At 36.0% G+C, this 22,463-nt stretch overlaps 1 protein-coding gene across 1 annotated transcript in view; it reads right to left on the reverse strand.

The window, feature by feature from the left end:
- The window catches only part of LOC128552193 (uncharacterized), a gene marked incomplete at its 3' end in the record, with an annotated part of 32,579 nt that extends 13,101 nt beyond the window's left edge, over positions 1 to 19,478 (reverse strand). Inside the window, exons 1-2 of the mRNA XM_053533216.1 lie at positions 19,303 to 19,478; positions 3,583 to 3,919 (exon numbers count right to left, since the gene is read on the reverse strand). Coding sequence (XP_053389191.1) covers positions 3,583 to 3,919; positions 19,303 to 19,446 — 481 coding nt within the window. The remainder of the gene's footprint in view (positions 1 to 3,582; positions 3,920 to 19,302) is intronic.
- Between the last annotated feature and the right edge of the window lie 2,985 nt (positions 19,479 to 22,463).

Consider the following 22,463-nt stretch of genomic DNA (forward strand, 5'->3'; position numbering starts at 1 on the left):
CAATATCGAACTCGTCCAAGATTTTATTGAGGGTAACATTCTGACCAAGTTTCATTAAGATTGGGTCAAAAATGTGACCTCTAGAGTGTTAACAGTCAAATTGTTGACGACGGACGGACGGACGGACGGACGACGGACGACGACGGACGCCGGACACAGGGTGATCACTAAAGCTCACCTTTGAGCACTTCGTGCTCAGGTGAGCTAAAAATTATACAGGTGGAAAAAATATGCTGTAGCTTCAAAAACAAGAAAGTAGGTCAGTAGGTCAAGATTAAGACTATTCAAGATGAGTATTGAAATCTGTATCAAACGTTATACAGGAGGTCCAAATTTCTTTGCTTAGCTTCAAAAACAAGAAAGTAGGTCAGTAGGTCAGACTAAAGAATATTAAAGATGAGTATTGAAATCTGTATAAAAAATTATACATATGGTTCGAATTTCTATGCTGTACCTTCAAAAACAAGAGGGTCATGATGACCCTGGATCGCTCACCTGAGTAATATGAGCTACATGTTTCAAATGTCAAAATGATGATTTTTAGAAATTTTTTGGAAAATTTTCCGATGTACAATCAAGTAACCCCTGGGGCGGGGCCAATTTTACCCCAGGGGTCATGATTTGAACAAAGTTTGTAGAAGTCTACAAGGCAATGTTACATATCAAATATCTAATATCTAAGCCTTCTGGTTTATTTTTAGCAAATCTATGAAGATTTCCCTATGTACGATCAAGTAACCCCTGGGGCTGGAGGGCTGGGTCAATTTGACCCTTTGAGGGGGGGGGGGGGGGGGGGCAAGATTTCAACAAATTTTGTAGAGGTCCACTAGGCAATGCTACAAGTCAAATACATAAGCTCTAGGCCTTCTGGTTTGAAGATTTTTCTATGTACAATCAAGGAACCCCATGGCACGGGGTCATGATTTGAAGATTTTCCTATGTAAAAAAAAGTGACCCCTGGGGCGGGGTCAATTTTGACCCCGGGGTCATGATTTGAACAAATTTTGTAGAGGTCCACTAGGCAATGCTACATGTGAAATATCTAAGCCCTAGGCCTTTTGGTTTATTTTTAGAATTTTTTTGAAGATTTTCCTATGTAAAATCAAGTGACCCCTGGGGCGGGGTCAATTTTGACCCCGGGGTCATGATTTGAGCAATTTTAGTAGAGGTCCACTCGGCAATGCTTCATACCAAATATCTAAGCTCTAGGGCTTCTGGTGTTTGAGAAGAAGATTTTTTAAGATTTTCCTATGTAAAATCAAGTGACCCCTGGGGCGGGGTCAATTTTGACCCTGGGGTCATGATTTGAACAAATTTGCTAGAGGTCCATTAGGCAATGCTTCATACCAAATATCTAAGCTCTAGGGCTTCTGGTTTTTGAAAAGAAGATTTTTAAAAATTTTCCTTTCGGTTGCCATGGCAACCAGAGTTCTGCATGGTATTCAATTCTTTGAATAATTTTGAAAGGGGGCCACCCAATGATCATTCCTGTGAAGTTTGGTGTAATTCTGCCCAATGGTTTTCAAGAAGAAGATTTTTTTAGAAAATGTTGACGGACACATGACGCAAGACGGACATTGAGCGGTCACAATAGCTCACCATGAGCCTTTGGCTCAGGTGAGCTAACAAGAAAGCAGGTCAGTAGATCATGATTAAGACTATTCAATATGAGTATTGAAATCTCTATCAACAAGAGCTGTCCGTAAGACAGCGCGCTCCACTTTTCTCAGTGCTTGACTCTGAATTTGAGCTTTGCCAGTAAAAAAAAACAATCCAAGATAAAAAGGGGCATAACTCTGTTAAAATTCAAATTATAGTTATGAGAATTGTGTCTCCTGGTGTAGACTTCGATAGTAAATAATACTTTGAGTTTCAAGTCAAAAGCTTTATTAGTAACAGAGATATTTGACTTTAACAAAAATTTTAACAAAAAAATCTAAGTTAAAAGGGGCATAATTCTGTCAAAATTCAATCAGAGTTATGGGGATTGCTTCTGCTGGTGTAGACTTTGATAGTTAATAAGTATTTTAAGTTTCAAGTCAATAGCTTTGATAGTAACAGAGATATTTGACTTTATCAAAAACTTTAACCAACGCCGACGCCGGGGTGAGTGCAACAGCTCTACATTTTCTTCGAAAAGTCGAGCTAAAAATTATATATTTGGTCCAAGTTTCTTTACTGTAACTTAAAAAGTAGGCCAGAAGGTCATGATTAAGACTATTCAAGAGGAGTATTGAAATCTGTATCAAACATTATACTTTGGGTCCAAATTTCTTTGTCACTGCTTCAAAAACAAATGTCTTTGTAAAACAGGCACGTGGGCATGGCCTATATTGACCACAGGGTAATGACTTGAACAATCTTGGTAGAGAACCTCTACAGCATGCTACATACAAAATATCTAAGCTCTTGGCCTTACTGTTTCAGAAAAGAATTTTTTCCCTATATAAGCCAATGTAAAAACTGATGACCCCGGGGCACAGTCAATTTTGAACCCAGGGTCATGACTTGAATAAACTTGATAGTTAACCTCTAGACAATACTAAATACCAAATATCTAAGGTCTGGGCCTCATGGTTCTGGACAAGAAGATTTTTGAAGTTTTTTCCTAAACAATCTTGATGGAGAGCAACTAGAGCATGCCACATACTAAATAGCTAAGCTCTGGGCCTTAAGGTTTAAAACAAGATTTTTTAAAGGTTTTTCCCTATACAAGTCTATTGAAACCATGTGCTTCCAAGCAGGGCCGTTTTTAATCCCAGGGGGATAATTTGAGCAGTCTTGGTAAAGGACTACTACACAATGGTACATACCAAATATCAAAGCCCTAGGCCATGTGGTTTTATATCAATATATTTTCAAAATTTCCCTTTTATAAGTTTATATAAACCATGTGACCTCCAGGTCAGGGCCATATTGGACCCTAGGGGAATAATTTGAACAAACTTGGTAGAGGCCCTCTATAAGATGCTACAGACAAAGTATCAAAGCCCTAAGCCAAGTGGTTTTGAACAAGAAGGTTTTTGAAGTTTCTACTATATGCATATAGTGAAAAGAGACCATGCCCCCTGGCAGCCATTTTTTTCGACGAATTGGAATAATTTGAACAATCTTGGCAGAGGGTTACACAATAACCATTTGTGAGAAATTATTTTAAAATTGGGCCAGCAGTTTCACACAAGAAGATTTTTAAAGTTTCCACTATATACATATAGGGAAAAGAGACCAGGTCCCCTGGAGGCCATGTTTTCTGACAAATCGGAATAATCTTCATAGTCTTCGTAGAGGATCTCACAAAGACAATTTGTGTGAAATTATTTCAAAATCGGACCAGAGTTTAAAGAAGAGACGTCTTTGAAAGATTTTTCTATTTTTAGCCCTGGCGACCCCAATGTGCAATCAAACGGAACTGTTTCAACAACTCTGAAAGAAGACCACCCAAGGAACATACAGGCCAAGCTTCATCAATTCCACCAAATGGTTTCACAGGAGATGTTGTTTAAAGGAAAATTTGGACAGTGAGTGAACACAATGTCTCACCCCAAGCAATTTGTGAGCTAAAAGGTGAGCTAAAAAACTAACCTTCAGGACAACTTATATCTTGTGGCAAACACACAAATTGCATTTCATCATCACTGTTCAAACACACTAAATTCTCTCCGTCATTACAACTGTAATTGCAACTCATATTTGCCCACACGTAAAAATCGTAGTCTGATGTTGGGCAAGTAGATCTAGAATAGGAAGCTTCACAGGTAGATGTCAGATGTGGTATTTGACAGACTGTCTCCTCCTTCATATCTTGTATACTTCTCCCTTTTGACTCACTGACATAACAGCTTTTGGCTGTATCTTGTATTACAGCACCCTGTACCACAGCAGAAATAATTGCGAGCAATAGCAGATATATCCACAACATCTGAAAAGAAAGTACCCAGAATAAATGACAGAATCTACATGAACAAAATGGCAATTATTACAGTAATCATCAGATTTAATAACAGCCACTTAGTCATAAAGGTGCAAACTAAGTGGTTTTACATTGATTGAAGGTCAATTTGTTAAATATGTTTTTTTTTTTAAAAATCGGTGTGAAAAATGTCTCTAAAATAACTACAGCTATCACTGAAGGTGATAAATGTATACCCGCTCCCCACTCCCTTGCATGCACTGACACAGTACATTGCAATTTGATGCACACAAGATTGCATAATTATGTGGACTTTATGTATATAGACTCCATGTATATAGTCTAGTAACAAACAAGAGCTGTCAAATATCTAAGATCTAGGCCTTCTGGTTTATTTTTAGAAGGTCCACTAGGCAATGCTACATGTGAAATATCATGGGGGTTCAAGAATATGTCCTTGAAGCAGACTTAACACTTCCTGCTCCCACTTAGGCGTTAAATATCGGTCAGTCTGATGTTAATGTAATGTGTATAATAAGTTTTCTTAATACTTTTAACAATTTGAAATAATGTCTTATAGGTTTCACATTTGTTTTTATTTTTAAAGCTTTACAACTTTGTGGTCTGTGTACTGAAAATCCGGGTGTTTTTATTAAATGTAAAGATTAATATTTTCACTTTGTGGGTAAGTTGCTGTGAATTTGAACTGACTGAAAATTAAAGAGGCAGCACCATAAAATCAAATTAACACTGGTATGTCAACTTGTCATTAGAGATCATTTATGTCTCATGTATAATGCCCCATATTTTGTTGCATAATTGTTATAACTCACATTACATAATGTGTAGATAATACTCATATGTCTCAAAACATATGAGTTGCAGTTTCAATTGTTGTATAAAATATTCAACATGTAATTTACAAATTTTAATTGTTGTATAAAGTTTTTCCTTTCATCATTTAAAAATGTAAAAAAAAATGTATAAAAAAAATATAACAATAAAATAAAGGAGATTAATAGAAATGGAATCTATAACATTTCTGTGTTTCAACAACATTTTTAGTTGTTTGTATAAAGATATATTTTTCAAACTTTGGATTATGACACTTTGTACTAAGCTGTTACTTATTCTACTTATAATTTTGAGAACTTCCTCTTTTGAATGTATAGCTAAATTAAGAAATCAACCTAAGTATTTGACTTTCAAAACTGACTAGCACCTTTTTGTCTAGAGCATAATTTATGTTTTATGAAAACATACTAATTGATGGCTTGTGAACAAAATGTATTTTCAAGTAAAATGTCATCAAGCTGTTTGCAGAACTACTGCAAACATCCTCTTACTGGTGATAACTTTTTAGCTTTTTCAAAAGAATGTTTGTTTTCAAGCTTTTAGCACCTAATCCCTGGGATGCTCACTTTTTCATATAAAACTGAAGCAAACCTAGAGTCCAGCATAACCATTTTATGCTCGGAATTGAAGAGTTAATAAAAGTGTTACAACTCTAGGATTTGCTAACTTCTTTTTCCAGGTATGTTGAATTAAAATTATTGTCGTCATTTCTTATTCTTTTTCATAATGAATGTTGTAAGCAAAATATTTAATTTCATTTGGTATTAGCTCTTTATGTTATTTTACAGAAAATATGTACATTATTATTTGAAATTAAGTGAAATCAGTTCAGATCAATTGCCATTACAATATATTGGAATTTTGTTAGTATTATACAGTTCAAATTGGCTGAATATGAAAGTTTACAGATTTGATACAGTCTGCATACATAACAAAATGTTGCATTGTACATTTAAAATGTCTTGTATGCTTATTGCAATTGATTCATAAAAATATTTCCTTTTATATTCACCTTGTTAATATGTCATGTACAGTTTAGTTATGAATCTACACTGTTTTATAATATCATAATCTACATAGGTTCTATCTGAAAGTTGTAGAGACAAATTGTATTCAAATATTCTCTGTATTTAAATGAAAGTAAATTCATTCTCTTAAAGAATTATTTTTATAATAGTAAACTTAATGTGTTGACGTGGTCAACCTCTCATACGAAAAAGCGAGTTAAATAAAATATTATTGTATTCCCCATATATTTCTAAAACAATGATGCTTTATATCATAATCTGTATACAATGCATGTAACATCTTTGTATTGTATATTGTATTAATATAACCATTTTATGCTCGGAATTGAAGAGTTAATAAAAGTGTTACAACTCTAGGATTTGCTAACTTCTTTTTCCAGACCAGATCTGCCTCTGTTACGTAATTAGTAGCTGTGTGTAAATTGGGTACAACTTCGCGGCATTAACGGATGATAATTTCAAGGAATATATGAGAAAACAGCTATAATAATTAATTAGGCTGATGGAAAATTGAAGGGACATGTCTTATCACAAGGGCATAAATTCTGACATCTCACAGTAATTATTATTATAATTTCTATATTATTCAAGACCTCATTGCATTAAGCTGTGAATGCAGATCTTCCCAATTAAGTTTAGGAATAATTATACTGTCTATATCGATCCTTATTTTAAGAATATAGTCTGAAAACTTGCACAATGATAAAAGGATTTTCCAAGGAAGGCATTTCAATATTAAAAAATACAGTAAAGCTAAATAAAAGCACTGATTGTCACAATAAAAAACAAGAGCTCTGCCAAGCGGGGCAATATACACCCAAAGGATTACATCATAGGATGGGAGCAAAATTTAAAGAACTTGACTGTTGTAGCCCAAAGGAGTGGAACAACAAAAGGAAAACTTCAAAAAACAAATCTAAGTCCACCAAAAAAAATATTCGAAGTCCACAAAAAAATCCTTATCAGGTACAGGTATGTAAATATACACCTAAAAATTAGAGGTACCATCCACGTTGTACCACAGAAAAGTGGTCTCACTTTTTCCCTAGGGCCAATAATAAAACAGTTTCAACATAAGCTATTTATAGTAACATAAAAGGGAAGTAATTAAAAAAAAATTATTGTAATTGAACTAACAAGAGGGTCATGATGACCCTGGATTGCTCACCTGAGTAATATGAGCTACATGTTTCAAATGTCAAACTGATAATTTCTAGAAATTTTTTTGAAGATTTTCCGATGTTCAATCAAGTAACCCCTGGGGCGGGGCCAATTTTAACCCCGGGGGTCATGATTTGAACAAAGTTTGTAGAAGTCTACTAGGCAATGTAACATATCAAATATCTAAGATCTAGGCCTTCTGGTTTATTTTTAGCAAATTTATGAAGATTTCCCTATGTACAATCAAGTAACCCCTAGGCCTGGGTCAAGATTTGAACAAATTTTGTAGAGGTCCACCAGGCAATGCTACATGTCAAATATCTAAGCTCTAGGCCTTCTGGTTTATTTTTAGAAAATTATGAAGATTTTTCTATGTACAATCAAGTGACCCCTGGGCCGGGGTCAATTTTGACCCCGGGGGTCATGATTTGAACAAATTTTGTAGAACCCGTAAAGTACAGTACCGTACCGTACTATCGCCGACTCCATGGCAGGCCCTAATGCCGGTAACGGTTGTTGTTTTTTTCGTCGTTTTTTAGTTTATTTGGGGAAATTGACCCCGGGGGTCATCATTTGAACAAATTTTGTAGAAGTCTAATAGGCAATGCTACATGTCAAATATCTAAGATCTAGGCCTTCTGGTTTATTTTTAGAAAATTTTTGAAGATTTTCCTATTTAAAATCAAGTGACCCCTGGGCCGGGGTCAATTTTGACCCCGGGGGTCATGATTTGAACAAATTTTGTAGAACCCGTAAAGTACAGTACCGTACCGTACTATCGCCGACTCCATGGCAGGCCCTAATGCCGGTAACGGTTGTTGTTTTTTTCGTCGTTTTTTAGTTTATTTTGGTCCGTTTATGTTTGTCCGTTTTCACTTCGCACCCGACGAATTTAAGGACTATTTGCCATCTTTTGTACATTTTTTCCTAAATTCAAGTAGTTTTCAAGTAGTTTCTGACTGTTACAAAATTCAAGTAGTTTTCAAGGAGTAGGCATCAAATTCAAGGACTTTTCATGGCCTGTGCGAACCATGTCAATTTGACCCCAGGTGTCATGATTTGAACAAATTTTGCAGAGGTCCACTAGGCAATGCTACATGTGAAATATCTAAGCTCTAGGCCTTCTGGTTTATTTTTAGAATTTTTTTAAAGATTTTCCTATGTAAAATCAAGTGACCCCTGGGGTCATGGTTTGAACAAATTTTGTAGAGGTCCATTAGGCAATGCCAGGGCTTTCGGTAGGTTCTGAAACTCGAAAGTCATTGACTCTTCAGCCTAAATTTTCAAGGGTCAAGATCAGCTTTTCAGGGGTCAAGCTACATGTATACTGTTATTAATGCAACTCACACAGACATTATCTAAAACCAGTACATTAGTCATAACAGATTTTCTTAATTAAGCAATTCATATTTTAGTTATCTTATTTTGCACACTGCCTAAAAGTGGGTGGGGTTTAGTGCTTTACATGCTTTTATTATCAGCAAATTCTTCTAAATAAGAGCTACTTTGGCAACAGTGATCATATTTTTTTTCCGTAAATTCAGACGTTATATTGGCTTCAGGGTTGTAGTAATGCTAATGCTAATGCTAATGCATTAGTAATGCATTATTTTTTTCAAATAATGCCAAGTAATGATTAATGCCACAATTTTAGCATTGAAAATAATGCTAATTTAATGCCAAAGTAAGTAATGCTAATGCTAATGCTTAGCATTACTTAGGCATTATTTTTTGTATCACTGGAAAAAACATAATACACATGTATGCTGTTATTTACACAGGTTATAGCAGTTCTCTAATAGATTGTTGTTTGATTTTAATAAACTGTCTAATGGTATAATTGCCTTTTGTTCAATGTACACCTGAAAGATTTTGAAAAATACATTTAAAACCTGGGACAACTCCAAAGTGCATATTTATAATAGCCATAGAAGTGTGACATAATTAGATTTGTCACCCAAAATATCAAACAGAATCTATTATCTTTTGACACCTTTTTATCAATTAACACTATGCCACTGATAGTGATGTTTAAGACCTTAAGGCAGCTAGCTTTTACATGTCATGTTAAATTAGGTTGTTAGAGAGTCATTAAACAGGTACTTGACTTTCTCTAACAATTTAAATGCTCATGCATGCTGTACTTCAACATAAGGTTTTGTTTTTGTTTTTTTTTTATAAAGTAACGGTAAATGAAAAAAATCAGATATAATACAAGGAAGTCATACATGTATTTACATAACTTTTCATGTTGATGACCTAGGTAAACTAAAATGATTTAATGAAAAACTAACAGTGTATGTGATAATAACATGCAATGATTCTCAAAAAGTAATGGTAATGCTAATGCTAATGCACCCTATGTAATGCTAATTTAATGCATTATTTTGATAAAAATGAGTAATGCTAATGCTAATTTAATGCCATCTTTTTCCAAGTAATGCTAATTTAATGCATTACTTTTGCAAGTAATTATTAACAACCCTGATTGGCTTTTTATTCAGATTGTACTAGAAAAATCTTGTAAGAAATGATAAAAATGTCCTGATAAAAATGTCCGAAAATGGCGGTCTCGAAAACAAGTGACAAATACGGAAAACGAAAGTAACATTTGAAATTCTTGAAAAAATAACTGTTTTAAATTTCATTTTCTCATCATACCACGTATAAGTTCTGCTTATTTAATTTGTTTTGGCCCAAACAAAGCCTCGGCAATGATAATAAATTTGCTATAGACCATGACGGTCGACCGGCTCATGTAATCGTATCGAGCACACAAAATAATTAACAAGTGGTACAAACACGATAATCTAAGGCTGCATTGTTTATCAATTAACTTTTACACATTGATCAATAAACACCTTTGATAATGACAAAGCATATCGTACTAAATACAAACCGCGAGATAATCACGTGTCATTTGGCGCGTGGCGTGACTGACATCTGTCGGTACCTAATTAACATACAACGCTCCGCCTACTGCCAAATTTCCACTTGTGCTGATGAACAACATTGAAATTCACTGGGATTTTGATTGACAGGGGGCAGAACTATCGAACTTGAGACGCATCAAAGTAAATTTCCGCGAGTCAAGCCGACGCACGTGGCGTAATTTATGTGGGTCAAATACGAGTTTTTCTCGATTTTTCGCGGGTCAAAACCCGGGACCTCCAGTCAGCCTAACGCCCTGAATGCTACATATCAAATATCTAAGCTCTAGGCCTTCTGGTTTGTTTTTTTTTAATTTTGAAGATTTTCCTATAGAAATCTATGTAAAATCAAGTGACTCCTGGGGCAGGGTCAATTTTGACCCCGGGGTCATGATTTGAACAACTTTAGTAGAGGTTCACTAGGCAATGCTACATGTCAAATATCTAAGCTCTAGGGCTTCTGGTTTTTGAGAAGAAGATTTTTAAAGTTTTTCCTTTCGGTTGCCATGGCAACCAGAGTTCTGCATGGAATTCAATTCCTTGAAAAGTTTTTGTAGAGCTTCACCGGATGCCAGACAGCGAGTGATCAGAAAAGCTCACCCTGAGTCTTTGGCTCTGGTGAGCTAAAAAGAGATCTGCCAAATAAAAACAAGAGCACTGCAATGCAGAGCAATATACACAAAGCAAAGTCATACATGACCTTTGACCCTTAAGTGTGACCTAAACCTTGAAGCAAGACATCCGGAACAAGCGCTCTGCACATCGTCTCAGTGTGGTGAACATTTCTGCCAAGTTTCTTTGAAATCCTTCCAGCAGTTCAAGAGTTACAGAGCGGACACGAAACAAACTGATATGACTTTTGACCCCTAAGTGTGACCTTGACCTTGAAGTGAGTCGTCCGGAACATGCGCTCTGCACATTGTCTTGGTGTGTTGAACATTGTGTAAAGTTTCTTTGAAATCCTTCAAGGGGTTCAAGAGTTACAGAGCGGACACAACAAAGTGATATGACCTTTGACTTCTATGTGTGACCTTGACCTTGAAGCTAGACATCCAAAACATGCGCTCTGCACATCGTCTCAGTGTGGTGAACATTTGTGTCAAGTTTCTTTGAAATCCTTCAAGGGGTTCAAGAGTTACAGAGCGGACAGACGGACACCAGTGTCATAACATATGTCCCTTCGGGCGTATAAAAACGAAACAAACATAACAATCATACAGTCCATAAATAAACTGACACACAGAAAATGCACTTTAGAACAGTCCTTACAGCTAGTCCCATATTTTCAAGTCATAGGATATCAATAAATATAGACTAGAACTGTCACAGGAGTGACTCATACCCCCACCATATGGTCTTGTCACAGAAGAATGGCAACCATAAGTAATCTTAAAAACACTTAGAATAATATAAAAATGTCAAAAAAGCTTAATACTTAAAAAGAAGTTTACTCGTCTTTGGAGTACTTCATCCTGGGCTTCCACATATAAGTAATACTAGTATAATTATGTGCCCTGAATGAGGGATGTCAGAGGTAAATATAAAAAATCTCTAATATTAGAGATACACTAAAAGTGAATACAAAAAAAGTGTCTTACCGACCCATGTTACCACAGAACTAGAACTGTCACAGGAGTGACTCATACCCCCACCATACGGTCTTGTCACAGAAGAATGGCAACCATAAGAAATCTTAAAAATACTTAGTCTTTGGAGTACTTCATCCTGGGCTTCCACATGTAAGTAATACTAGTATAATACTAGTATAGTAATACTAGTAAATATATTAAATCTCTAATATTAGAGATACACTAAAAGTGAATACAAAAAAGTGTCTTACCGACCCATGTTACCACAGAAAAATGTATTTACTTTTTACATAGGACTTATAATAAAAAAGTTAGAAAAATACCTAAAATATTGAAAATCTAAAAATAGGATTTCTAAAAATAGACTAATTCCTGGAATTTAAGGTGAAGAAACTCCATACAAAAGTTAAAAAAAGGTTACTTCCCTTTGGCTCTAAGCCAATCAGAATGAGATATAGTGAAAATACATCAAAATTAACCTTAAATTCTAGGTAAAAGGGGACACAATTCAAGAAAAATTAGTGTCAGAGTTATGCACCTTGTGTCACATGATGTGGGTGATGAGGTGGAACATCTATTTTAAGTCTGAATCAAATCCATTCAGTAGTAACTGAGATATAGTGAAAATACATAAAAATTAACCTTAAATTCTAAGTAAAAAGGGGCATAATTCATGAAAAATTGGTGTCAGAGTTATGCACCTTGTATCACATGATGTGGGTGATGAGGTGGAACATCTATTTTAAGTTTGAGTCAAATCCATTTAGTAATAACTGAGATATAGTGAAAATACATCAAAATCAACCTTAAATTTAAAGTAAAAGGGGACATAATTCATAAAAAATTTATGTCAGAGTTAAGCACCTTATGTCACATGATGTAGGTGGTGTGGTGGAACAACTATTTTAAGTTTGAATCAAATCCATTTAGTAATAACTGAGATATAGTGAAAATACAACAAAATTAACCTTAAATTCTAAGTAAAAGGGGACATAATTCATGAAAACTTGGTGTCAGAGTTATGCACCTTGTGTCACATGATGTGGGTGATGAGGTGGAACATCTATTTTAAGTTTGAATCAAATCCATTCAGTAGTAACTGAGATTTAGGCCAGCATTTTTTAATTTTCTGGTTTACGGGAGCGCCGACCCTATTTTTTGACAAAACAAAATAAAAATAAAAGTCATCTTCAGTACTTTTATTTTCATTTTACCCGCCGACCGTCGGTAATTGCTGCTGCCAAAAATAAAAGTTTAACTGTATGGTAGAGGTTTTTAATCTAGATCAGTAGACGCATGAAAAATGGCAGCCTGCATGAATGTAAACTGTGTGAAATTAAATTGGAAAAATATACAAGTTTACAGACAATAATCTTTGGAATGAGTTGACAGAGATAACAAGTATTGTAAACAATTAGATCTGAGTAGAAATTACAGCACCTACATCTCAACATTAGGAGTAATCACCTACGAAAAATGACCTTCACTATCAACACATCAACGCTGTCCAGATGTTGAAAAATCTGGCGTATCACATGTACGAGATTTGTTGTCTGTATATTATAATTGGACAACGATCAAATTCATGTGGGACTGTCAGAAAAATACCACAATTGATAAAAAAAGGGAAAGAAACCAAAGAAATGGCAAAATGGAAGAGCAAAAGTGAGTATCAGTGTATCAACTTGCTAAACTTTTTTTTTACTTTGAAGTCTTGAGGGTTAGAGAAGAAAAAATAACTAATACCACAATTTTCAGTAGTTCTGTTCAAAACAATGTGCAATTTCAATGTAAAATGACATGTCCCTGCAAATGCTTGACAATGATAAGTGTGATAAAATATTCAAACCAGTCAAAATAATTGGACCGTCAGATTAACGGTTGTTTAATATTTGTGACGGGCAATCTAATCCGAGTGGAGTTATTGGCCATATATAGAAAATTATCTCAATATTTCCGAGAGGATCGCGTCGAACTAGTTTGACTAAAGTTCTAGCCTGGTACTGTAACACAAAAGATAATTATAAAATAAACTCCGAGCAATATTGTCATGTTCACCTAATTAAGTATACCGACAAAATCTGTAAGAAGACCCTTTGAAAGTATGTTTGGGACAAACATTCAGACACTATATGCCACATGTGCCTTTGACACTGAGGAACACATGTCCATATCCAGTAATAAATGTTTTTTCGGACTCCTAACTTACTAATTCCAAGTCCCATCTCGGTGAAGAATCGTATAAATCTCCGATAATGTTGTCTGAACATCAGCTGATAAGGTTGTTATTTTGTACACATTTTAGCTGAACCACAATTCAGATTGTTTTGACTTGTCGTACAGTATAGGTGGCACTGACAGTCGGCAAAATATAAAACAATATTCAAGCCACTGAAACTTAACCAAAGCAATTTAATTTTAAAGCCAGTGTGCATACTGATAATATTTATCAATTCGTAATTTTTCATTTCTAGTATGACAATGCCTGTCTTTTAAGACTCCATCTCCAGCCAATTAATATGCATGTATGCAGGATGCAGACCTAAAGTAGTCATTGCATATCCCCATTTTAAAGCAGTTTTTATTCATGTTAAAATAATAAACATTATGCAGTGGTCTTATGATATGATAATGTCAACTGTGGTATATGTATATATATTATTTCATAATGAAAAATGTTTCCACAAGTCTATTTTTACTACAAAATACTTTAAATAGATACATACAAAAACACAAACAGTGCATATCCTTGGTGACTTTGAAAATGGCATTATTCATATAAATTACACATAAAGAAAACAATATTATACTGAGATGATGAGATATAAACCAGTTCAGAATAGTTCATTTGTGAGTGTGTATGCAATTTAAGCTTGCAAGCTTTTGTTTTCTGTGGTTTACAAAAAATAAAAAAATTGTATCCTTTTGGACGTTTTATTTTTATTTATTTGGTTGACTGCTCAAAATTGGGACTTTTATTTTTATTTTTATTTGTCCCCCCCCGACCCAAATTTTTTGAAAAATCTCCCGTAAACCAGAAAATAAAAAAATGTTGGCCTTAGTGAAAATACATCAAAATCAACCTTAAATTCTAAGTAAAAAGGGGCATAATTCATAAAAAATATTGGTGTCAGAGTTATGCACCTTATGTCACATGATGTGGGTGATGAGGTGGAACATCTATTTTAAGTTTGAATCAAATCCATTTAGTAATAACTGAGATAGAGTGAAAATACAGCAAAATTAACCCTAAATTCTAAGTAAAAGGGGACATAATTCATGAAAACTTGGTGTCAAGAGTTATGCACCTTGTGTCACATGATGTGGGTGATAAGGTGGAACATGTATTTTAAGTTTGAATCAAATCTATTTGGTAATAACTGAGATAATAGATTTCGGGACGGGACGGGACGGGACACGACAGCGCGACAAAACTGACTCCTATATACCCCCCTCAAACATGTTTGGTGGGGGTATAAAAATGTATTTACTTTTTACATAGGACTGATAATAAACAAGAGTGCCAGAATGACACAATATACGCCCGTCACAGCAAATTTCTTTACTCTAGCACCTGTATTTGCAGGTGGAATTTTAATTTTGTGGTTGTTTAGTAATCATTGTAATTCTTTTGTTTTTCTAATTCCACAAAAAAACTCCTTACCAGGTAGAGATACCTTAAAATACACCTAAAATTAGAAAGTAACAACAACGTTGTACCACAGAAAAGTGGTCTTGGTTTTTCCCTACCGTCAATTATAAAAAAAGTTACAATATAAGTTATTTATAGTAACAACTAAGGGAAGTTAATCTTTAAAAAAAAAAAAAAAAAAAAAAAAATCCAAAAAAACAAGAGCTGTCTCCATAGGATGACACATGCCCCCGATGGCACTTTGAATAGTTATGGCCGATGTTAGAGTTTAGGACCTTTGATCTACACAGCTGGGTCTTGCGCGCGACACGTCGTCTTACTGTGTCACATACTCATGCATAGTTATTTTAAAATCCATGCATGAATGACAAAGATATGGACCGGACATGCCCATCAATGCACTATCATGAAAAATGACCTTTAACGTCTAAGTGTGACCTTGACCTTTGAGCTACGGACCTGGGTCTTGAGTGTGACACGTCGTCTTAGTGTGGTACACATTCATGCCAAGTTATTTGAAAATCCATCCATCGATGACAAAGATATGGACCAGACACGCCCATCAATTCACTATCCTTTAACGTCTAAGTGTGACCTTGACCTTTGAGCTACGAACCTGGGTCTTGCGCATGACACGTTGTCTTACTGTGGTACAAATTCATGCCAGGTTATTTGAAAATCCATCCATCGATGACAAAGATATGGGCCGGACATGCCCATCAATGCACTATCCTTTAACGTCTAAGTGTGACCTTGACCTTTGAGCTACGGACCTGGGTCTTGCGCGCGACACGTCGTCTTACTGTGGTACACATTCTTGCAAAGTTATTTGAAAATCCATCCATCGATGACAAAGATATGGACCGGACACGCCCATCAATGCACTATCCTTTAATGTCTAAGTGTGACCTTGACCTTTGAGCTACGGACCTGGATCTTGCGCGCGACATGTCATCTTACTGTGGTACACACTCATGCCAAGTTATTTGAAAATCCATCCATCGATGACAAAGATATGGACCGGACATTGCGGACAGACCGACAGACAGTTCAAAAACTATATGCCTCCCTTCGGGGGCATAAAAATTGTAAGTCCACATAAAAATCCTTACCAGGTAGAGACTGGTCAAACTACACCTCAAAATTGGATGTAACATGCATGTTGTACTACAGAAAAGTGGTCTCAATTTTTCCCTACGTCTAGTAATGAAAAAGTTACAATATAAGCTATTTAAAGTAACAACAAAGGGAAGTAATTCTAAAGAAGGGAACTGCGCATGACACTTGGTCTCATGAGGGTGTATAATTGTGCCAAGTTACATCAAAAACCCTCTATGCATGAAGAAGAAATGCTTCGGACAGTCATTCTTGTATCTGACCTTTGTCCTCTAAGTGTGACCTTGACCTTAGACCTAGGGACCTGGTTCTTGCGCATGACACTCAGTCTTGTGGTGGTGAACATTTGTGCCAAGTCAGGGACTGCGTTTTAGGCGAAGTTGAGCGAAAACTTCGCTTTAAAATATTTCACTTCGCCCTTCCCGCCCAGAAAAGCGAAGTTCAAGTCGCCCTAAAATTGGATGAAAGTAAAACATAATCGGCAATAAAGTGCGCCGATATTATACATCTCGGTTATGTAAAGTCTGTAAACACAATACGCAATACACAGGATGTCACCGGGAGGCACGCGCGGCGAAACGTGTTCATGACAACAAAAGATGATCACTCGATTTCAGATTGACGCCGCATGATAAGCTGCTAATTGTTTGCATTTAATGTGATTGCAGTAAACGATAATTAAAGAATGAAAGAGTAATAATTAAAGCTGACCGACATCGGAGATCAGAGAGCCCGAAAACTTCGTAAAACGGCGATAATTAACTTCCGAATTACAAACCTAATTACGTGTCAGTCGGCGCGTGGAGTGATTGACATCTGTCAGTAGCTAATTAACATACGACGCTCCGCCTACTGTCATACTTAAATTGTGGCGGCGAACAATTCAAATTCGCCGAGATTTTGATTCATAATGCAGAACTTCGAACTCGAGACGCATTTCGCGGATCGAGCCGACGCACGGGACACATTTTTTGTGCGGGTCAACTACGAGTTTTTCTTGATTTTCGCGGGTCAAAACACGAAACCTCGGGTCAACCGAACGCCCTCGGTACTTGTCTTATCCAGTTATTCTTGTTTTCAGATAAAAATCGTTTCGAAATTTTTATTGCCATCACAGTGTAGACTACCCGTTACTCCCGACGTTTATTTTTCAATTGGGATCTGCTTACTATTCATTTTAATCTGCATTTCTCTTTCATTAAAACAGATATAAGTTAAATATATGGCCCTTGACAAACTATTAAATTTGTTGTTTGATAAAAAATAGCAGACAACTATTTTAGTTAATTCTGAAATGTGTTAAAGGGAGGTAATACATTTAACCAATTTTTAGATTTTTTATGTCAAAATATGTAGTTTTAAAAAATATTGCCCCTGATTTTCAAGTATTTTATCTACTGATCAATACAAATAACATTTCATTGTAAGATTGAGAGGTTTTTAAACTCTGTAGTTTGTCAAATTGAAGGACATAAAAAAATTTAAACTCAGAATGCTCACATACCTGAAAAAGCTGCTCTAGGAAGGAAAAAAATTAATCCAAGAAATATTAAGTACTGATTATATGAGGAAAGATTTGTTGTGTCAAGTTGTTAAACATTTTGCAGTAAAACAGTACAAATATGTACTGTATTGTTGAAACATTGCACCATTTTTATTTAAGTCATAGCAAGATAATACTACAAATGGAACTGAATAAACATTATTATTGTTATTTAATGCATGTAAGCAATGTCCTGTCTCACGTTTGCCGAACTTCTCCCAAAATTTCAAAACTTCTCCCTGTTTCCCCAGGAGGGAGAAGTCACTTCTCCCTAAATTTCCAGGCTAAGGTAGTCCCTGCAAGTTATATCAAAATCCCTCCATGCATGAAGAAAAAATGCTCCGGACAAAGTTTTCATTCTTGTATCCTTTGACCTCTAAGTGTGACCTTGACCTTAGACCTAGGGACCTGGTTCTTGCGCATGACACTCAGTCTCATGATGATGAACAATTGTGCCAACTTTCATCAAAATCCTTCTATGCATGAAGAAGATATGCTCCGAACAAAGTCATTCTTGAATTTGACCTTTGACCTCTAAGTGTGACCTTGACCTTAGACCTAGGGACCTGGTTCTTGTGCATGACACTCCGTCCCATGATGGTGAGCAACTGTGCCAAGTTTCATCAAAATCCCTCCATGCATGTAGAAGATATGCTCCGGACAAGGTCTGTGGACGCCGCCCACCCATCCGCCCGCCATGGGCGTTCCCATAATACGTCCCGTTTTTCAAACGGGCGTATAAAAAGTTGGAAAACTATCAAAAATATTGAAAATCTAAAAATAGGATTTCTAAAAATAGACTAATTCCTGGAATTTAAGGGGAAGAAACTCGGTACAAAAGTTAAAAAAAGGTTACTTCCCTTTGGCTCTAAGTGAATCAGAATGAGATAAGTGAAAATACATCAAAATTAACCTTAAATTCTAAGTAAAAGGGGACATAATTCAAGAAAAATTGGTGTCAGAGTTATGCACCTTGTGTCACATGATGTGGGTGATGAGGTGGAACATCTATTTTAAGTTTAAATCAAATCCATTTAGTAGTAACTGAGATACAGTGAATATACATCAAAATTAACCTTAAATTCTAAGTGAAAAAGGGGCATAATTCATGAAAATGTCAGAGTTATGCACCTTGTGTCACATGATGTGGGTGATAAGGTGGAACATCTATTTTAAGTTTGAATCAAATCCATTTAGTAATAACTGAGATAATAAGATTTCGGGATGCGACGTGACGGGACGGGACGCGACAAAACTGACTCCTATATACCCCCCCTCCAAACATGTTTGGTGGGGGTATAATAAAGCTCTTTCCTCAATTGCTCAAGGGATACACAGCTGAATTTTGATGACATTATCGGATGCTTTCCAAATCTACTAATGTAGTTTGAAGTGACAGTGACTGAATAATGATGTAACTAATGTAAACAAACTTTTCTAGGACCTATTCGCATGTAGTGCCACCTATACACGCACCTGTTTAATCAGGGGAATTAACTGACCGATATCGCTCATTACCTTTCCTTTGCTTCTGAGTGTCTTTGTCTGTACTTTCTCAATCATCTCTGTATTACAAACACCAAATTCATGTAAGGCATCTGATGTTTTCACACCAGGTTCAGGCAAGTCATCTGATGTATTCTTCCTACACTTCTCGTACATATCACACTGTACCTCAGAACCTGTTTAAACAAGTGAATGAAGTATTGCCATGCAATACAAAGTCCCCTACTGGAAGGCACCTAATTTTCTCTACTGCAGTATATAACATAATGTACTGATCTGTCAATGATGTATCAACAATATTGTACTATATATACCATATGTTATAATAACACACTTGGATTAAAATGTGCATATATAAAAACCCACAGTTGTTTTCATATTGAAATGTTTTTGCCGACTATAAAAAAGTTATCATATAAGTTATTTATAGTACCAACAAAAGAAAATTAATCTTAAAAAAAAAAAAAATAAATAAAAATTATAAAAAATCTATATAATATAAGTCCACATGAAACTCTTAACCAGGTAGAGATAGGTCAAAATACACCTAAAAATTGGATGTAACATGCATGTTGTACCACAGAAAAGTGGTCTCGATTTTTCTCTACGGCCAATAATAAAAAAGTTACAATAAAATCTATTTATAGTAAAACAAAGGGCCGTAATTCTAAAAACAAGGGTGCCTCTTGGTGGTGAACATTTGGTCCAAGTTACATCAAAATCCCCCAATGCATGAAGAAGAAATGCTCCAGACAAAGTCATTCTTGAATTTGACCTTTGACCTCTAAATATGACCTTGACCTTAGACCTAGGGACCTGGTTCTTGCACATGACAATCCGTCTTATGTTGGTGAACATTTGTGCCAAGTTACATCAAAATCCCTCCATGCATGAAGAAGAAATGCTCCAGACAAAGTCATTCTTGTGTCTGACCTTTGGTCTCAAGTGTGACCTTGACATTAGACCCTGGGCTTGGGTTTTGCGCATGACATGTTGTCTCATCCAGGAAAATATTTGTGCCAACTGATATTTAAATCCTGTTTTGCATGACAAAGTTATAGACTGGACAGGAAAAAAATCCTACTGACCTTTGATCTCAAAGTGTGACCTTAACCTTTAAGCTAGGGTACTGGGTGTTGCGTATGACACGTCATCTCATCATGGGGAACATTTATGCCAAGCAATAATGTAATCCCTTGATGGATGACAGAGTTATGGATCGGACAGGAAAAAAACCTTGTTGACCTTTGACCTCCAATTGTGACCTTGACCTTTGAGCTAAGGGTCCGGGATTTGCGCATGACACGTCATCTCATCATGGGGAACATTTGTGCCAAGTAATATGAAAATCCCTTAATGAATGTCAGAGTTATGGACCGGACACGAAACAGACCCTGTTCATGCTATGTTAACATTTGACTGCTAAGTGTGACCTTGACCTTTGAGCTAGGGGCCTGAAAGTTGTGCATGACACATCGTCTTATTATGAGGTACATTTGTGCCAAGTAATATTAAAATCTCTTCATGGACGGCAGAGTTATGGACCGGACAGGAAAAAAGCCCTGTTGACCTTTGACCTCCAATTGTGAACTTGACCTTTAAGCTAGGGGTCTAGGTTTTGCGCATGACACATCGTCTCATCATGGGGAACATTTGTGCCAAGTAATATTAAAATCCCTTCATGGATGGGAGAGTTATGGACCGGACAAGAAAAAAGTCCCATTGACCTTTGACCTCCAATTGTGACCTTGACCTTTGAGCTAGGTGTCCGGGTTTTGCGCATGACACGTTATCTCATCATGGGGAACACTTGTGCCAAGTAATATTAAAATCCCTTCATGGATGGGAGAGTTATGGACCGGACAGGAAAAAAGCCCTGTTGACCTTTGTCCTCCAATTGTGACCTTGACCTTTGAGCTAGGGGTCCGGGTTTTACGCAAGACACGTCGTCTCATCATGGGGAACATTTGTGTCAAGTAATATTAAAATCCCTTCATGGATGACAGAGTTATGGACTGGACACGAAATTGCGGACGGACGGACGGTCTTTCTAACGAAACGGTATTTATGTGACACCCCCATTGTTGTCTCTATTGTTCTAACAGTCACATAAAAAGAAAAAGGTCACATAAACAGAACGAAATGAATGACATCAAAGAGAAAGTACCGTTATGCAGTCACTTAACCATCATTCCGCGGGCACGGACAGACGGAAAAGCGCATTCCTATAGTCACCGAAACTGGTTTTCAACCAGTAGGGGACTAATAATGTTAAAATACATGGTTGGTAATAATGGCCAAACTACTAAAGATAACATGTCTGATAGGCATTTTTACATTATTTTAGTGGTGGTGGGGGGCTGGATATTTGAGCTTTATCTACATGAGTAATGATTAATTTCAAGAGACTTAAACAAATCTATAGTACTATAGGCAATTGGACTCATGCTAGGAGGTTTATACTCACATTATATATTTCTAGAGATAAGTACAACATAAAATAGGTAAGAAGCATTGCAGACATACATACACGAGACTCACTGACTGATGGACAGACAAGGGTGTAAAATGAGTTTCTGAACCATCCTACAGGGTTTCAAAGCAATATATGTAACAGTTTTTGAGAAATTGTCATTTCTGTGAATTTTCAAAGGCGTCAAAAAATCTAAACAAGAGCTACATGTATCTGTAAGACAGCCAATGCTTGACTACTTGAATTTATTTGTCCCTGAAGCAGGAAAATATTACCCTAAATGCTAAACTATCTATAGAGTTTCAACCCAGTATCAGCATTAGTTTTGGAGATAGTAACTTGCATGCAACCAGAAGTTTTAAATTCAAAAGGGGACATAATTTGACCAAAATGAATGTCAGAGTTATGGGACTTGGCAATTAACTAGTTTTATAACCCCAAAGGCACAATGTGAAGTTTCAATTTAGTCTCATTTGTTCTGCAGATAGTAACTTGCACCCAAAACTTTAACCATAATTTTCTAAGTCCAAAAGGGGCCATAATTTGCCACACATACATGTCAGAGTTATGGGACTTGACCCAGTGAGGTTGGTAATTGATTTAGAAAAATAAAAAACAAGAGCTGTCCGTAAGACAGCCAAGCTCAACTATTCGAAATATTGTCACAGAAGCAGGAAATTATTACCCAAAATGTTAAATA

This window comes from Mercenaria mercenaria, unplaced genomic scaffold, assembly GCF_021730395.1.
Source record: "Mercenaria mercenaria strain notata unplaced genomic scaffold, MADL_Memer_1 contig_2129, whole genome shotgun sequence".
Lineage (NCBI taxonomy): Eukaryota > Metazoa > Mollusca > Bivalvia > Venerida > Veneridae > Mercenaria > Mercenaria mercenaria.